Source organism: Anneissia japonica, unplaced genomic scaffold, assembly GCF_011630105.1.
Source record: "Anneissia japonica isolate Jap-2015-1 unplaced genomic scaffold, ASM1163010v1 scaffold287555_len78229_cov139, whole genome shotgun sequence".
Lineage (NCBI taxonomy): Eukaryota > Metazoa > Echinodermata > Crinoidea > Comatulida > Comatulidae > Anneissia > Anneissia japonica.
In genome coordinates, this window is record NW_022753493.1 from 12980 (window position 1) to 17177 (window position 4198).

Genomic DNA, 4198 nt, shown 5'->3' on the forward strand with positions numbered 1-4198 from the left:
AAATCTTTATGTAATTTAGGTAGTCCATGGGCTCTAGCAGGCATGGTTGATACTGGACGAATTTCTTTGTATTCAGTTTCAGTTAGTTCATTTCTATTAAATAGTGTCCGGAGGTAGGCTTGTAAGGAATTAAGCTGCGTGGTTAATGAACAGTTAGATAGTTTCTTAAACTTAGTTGAATCAGAGAACAAGTTCGTCATAGATGTGATATAATAAGTTATTTTCATTCCTGATGATGACATAATTAATGTCGAAATATTGAATCCCAACACGATGGCGTGTATTTCAATACTTGGAGTATGTATTATACTTTCTTAAGTATACTATTATAACTATAATAAAAGGCTTAGTAATATAATCAAGAATAATAATATAAATAGCCATTACAATTATTATTAAAAATTAGAATTGTAAATCTTATATCAATATTCCTAATATAATAAATAATAATTTAATAATGCCTAATATCGCCATATTTCGTTGTTGTCTATTGTTATTTCTTTTGTAGTATTGACATAACGGCAACAATAGCATTTCATTATCATTACAATTATTATTAAGAATTAAACTTGTATTATCATTACTATGATTATCGTAATTTTTATTTATTATTATTATTGTTATTGTTATTATCACTACCGCTTTTAATATTTACTATTAGTGCTATTTCTTTAACAATAATACTAAGAGAACTAACATAGATAGAAATATCATTATTATTATTATTATTCAATTGATTTGTTACTGTGGTTGATATTATGTTTAGTATGAAATTTATTAATTGTCAACCTTTGGTGGTGTCGGTCTAGATTGCCTAACAGAAACATCAAAAACAACTCCAAGCGTTGGAAGAGCATTAGTATGATAGTACGGCTCCGAGACACCAATGGTAGTCAGACCAGCGACGTTAATTGCTTTGATTGACACGAAGTAAGCATGATTGACGTGAAGCTCCCAATCCAATCGGTATAGCCATATAGCTGTACACAGTTTTGAAGTATTTGATATTGTTGTGCACGGAGCGGTCTCGTTGATTGGCTCGAATGGTAAAAGTTCAGTTGTCCCTGGTGAATGCCCTTTTATAAAATGAAGATTATTAATGTATGAATAAAAAATTCTTAATGTATGAATACAGATTATTATGTATGAATAAAGATTATTAATGTATGAATAAAGATTATTAATGTATGAATAAAGATTATTAATGTATGAATAAAGATTATTAATGTATGAACAAAGATTATTAATGTATGAATTATTTAATAATGAATCTGTGCCTGGGACAACTATACAAGTTGTATAGTTGTCTCAGACCTGTGCAGACCGTGTAGCAATAAGTGGACTACTGGCATGTTTTAAAGTTTTACTGGTGCCTTTAGTTTGCTGAATGGAGTACCTTTAGACGTGTGACGTGTTCAGACACCCTTTGTGTTACTTAGATACGCTGGCGTTAAGTTCCTAGAGATTGAACGTACCATTAGGTGCTTATGATATACGTTCAGCTGATTCATTTTCATCAGTTAATATTGTTGATTCTTTCTTTCGCACAATTCATTATTACTTACCAACTGCGACGTAGTAAGTAAGAGGTTCGTCGTCCTCGTCGTCAATAAAACAGTCAGCGTTCCATTCTGCTAACAAATATTCCTCGTCAAGTCTGACGTATATATCACCCGTAAAGGAAGGTGGAGTCACATCAACAATAATTGGACCAATCATCTATCAAGGAGACAATACCGCACATGTGCTTCATCAATACAAGATGTAGAAAAATGTTTATTCTCTGTGTAATTTATAGCATTACATTGATTATATTTTATTATATTAAGCTTTAGTACTTTTAAGTCCATTATATTTGGTATGCAACCTTTCTTTTTAAGCCTATTAAATTAGGATCAGTATACAAGCAGACACATAAAATGATATTTTTGGTTCGGAATATGATTAAATAAATTAGATAAACCACTTTAATAAAATACTTCAATATGTACCAAGTTGTACATAAAATACTTCTTACGATTGTTGTAAACATCTTTGCTCGGTTGATTGCCTTGATTATAATGAAGAACTCTACACCTTCACCAAGATGAGGATGGTAGGTTTTTAATATTGGGTGTCCACCTGTTGATTTAAACGGCACCAAATCTGGCCCAGTAATTGACGGTGTACTTGACAACCCCACCATGTAATCAAATATCTCGCTTTCATTATCTACTCCAGTCCAGATGGCAGATAACTAAAATATTAACAAATATGACATAAGCTTGCATTATTCATAACCTCAGTCGTAGAGTAGTAGTTCTATATTGCTGTTTTTGGCAAATTTGTAAAGTTATTGGATTTGTTGTCTTCTTAACAGAAGATAATAATTAGGCATACTTTGAGAGCAGGTTTTTAAAACTTCTGTATATTTTTTACTTTCCCCATGCAATGAATATTATTCATATTTTTTTATACGTTTCAAACTTATGTTATAAATAGAACTAAATAAATATAAATTTGATATCAACGTGTAGAGGTTAAGGAATGATTAAACTTACATATCTATCCTCTCTCAAATATGAATAAGTTGATAATGGCTTGTTTTGCAAACACTCTAGATCACTGATTGAGTTAATTGTTCCATTTGAAAACACAGCTGGAATCAATGATAAATTTTCTTCATCCAGTGCCCTTGACAAAGAACTATGAAAAAAACAAACATAAAACACCTTTTAATATGCCAACTGGTTGTGTTTATTTAGAAAAAAAATAGAAAGGTCAAAGTAAAATATTTTTGACAAGGTTATGATTCAATGTTTTTCGCTGAGCCGCCTTCTCTTACTATGTGTCTGTTACTTAAAAATGTATATTTCATTCAGTATTCTACGTTATGCGACTGGTAAACTTACATGCATGTGTCTGACGGGTTTTGGACAACCGATTTTTTCAGGTCTTGGTTGATGTACCAAACCGTAGAATTATCTACATTGCGGACGAGACCGGGCCTAATGTACAAGTTCTCAACAAATACGTCATATATAGTAGGAGATGAATTATCAATTGTCACACCATCAGAGCAAACGGGATTAGATGGGTCAACAGCGTTATTAAAGGCAATAACTGTGCAGTAGTACTTTCCTGTTGAAGGCGCAGTCCAAGTTGAGAATGTTGATGTGGTCTTTAAAGTTGTCTAACAATGTAAAAGGGTTAAAGTAACTTATGAATATTTTCATTTATTTATAGAAGCACTTTCAAAAGAAAAACACATATTAAGTGCAAACAACCAGTAAAATGAAAGAAAAATGAGACAGATAACATGTTGACATAAGCAGTATTATAGCTCATTTGGCTAAACTGCTGGTAGCCACTCTGTGTGTGCTAAATCTTTGATTGAATAAAAAAATATTATTTAGAATGTTCATTTGTACAAAATTAAAATATCTTAAATTTAGAAAAAAAAAATTAACTTTCTTAAAATTGGAAAAAAAAAATTGAATACCAAGACGCAATTCAATCTCACGACCTTAAGTTTTTTAGAACACGTCCTTAACCAACCGCACCATCCATGCGGCGCGCCCTATTAGTGGTAATGGCAGTAACGTACAATCCTTGCTGAAACCCCTGTTTAGTTTTGTAGGTGTAAGGGAAATCCGGGGTCCAACTTATAAAAAGGGCAATGAACGTTTGTTGGAAATCACCTCTAGTTTGTGTACAAAATTTCATGCACATCCGTTCAATACTGGCGACGATTGACGATTTTATAGTTCTGGTAACAAGAACAAGAAGTGGAGCTCTAGGTCAACAGCGCCTTGCATGGACGCAAACATTAGATGAAAATGTAAAGTTCGATGTACATAATCAAAATGCCCAAGAAAGAAAAATTGAAAAATATATGATTTTTGAAGTTTGTGTCTCTTCGTGGTGCCAGTGACACTAGTGAATAAAATAAAGCAAAAAACGTTCGAGGTAAGTATTATTGTAACAAGAATATCATGACATGTTTTCTGTCTTATACTCACTACATTTACGTTGTAAAAATCGTCAATAGATAAACATCGGTCACTGAAACCATATTTATAGTACTTTATTCCACTTTCCTTGTCGAAGAATCCAGACCAATGTGCAGCGACTTGTAACTCCTGTTGAAAGTCGATTTCATTCTCTCCCGGTGAACCATCGTAAACCGCCCCGTCATGCGGGGGAGACGTGTCCACAG

The 4198-nt window shown here is 32.6% G+C and overlaps 1 protein-coding gene across 1 annotated transcript in view; it reads right to left on the bottom strand.

Moving 5' to 3' along the window:
* The window catches only part of LOC117122905, a gene marked incomplete at its 3' end in the record, with an annotated part of 62491 nt that overhangs the window by 12815 nt on the left and 45478 nt on the right, over positions 1 to 4198 (bottom strand). The window contains 6 exon segments of the mRNA XM_033268681.1: positions 790 to 1076; positions 1566 to 1719; positions 2018 to 2236; positions 2541 to 2685; positions 2892 to 3172; positions 4002 to 4198. Of these exon segments, the coding sequence (XP_033124572.1) occupies positions 790 to 1076; positions 1566 to 1719; positions 2018 to 2236; positions 2541 to 2685; positions 2892 to 3172; positions 4002 to 4198 (1283 nt within the window).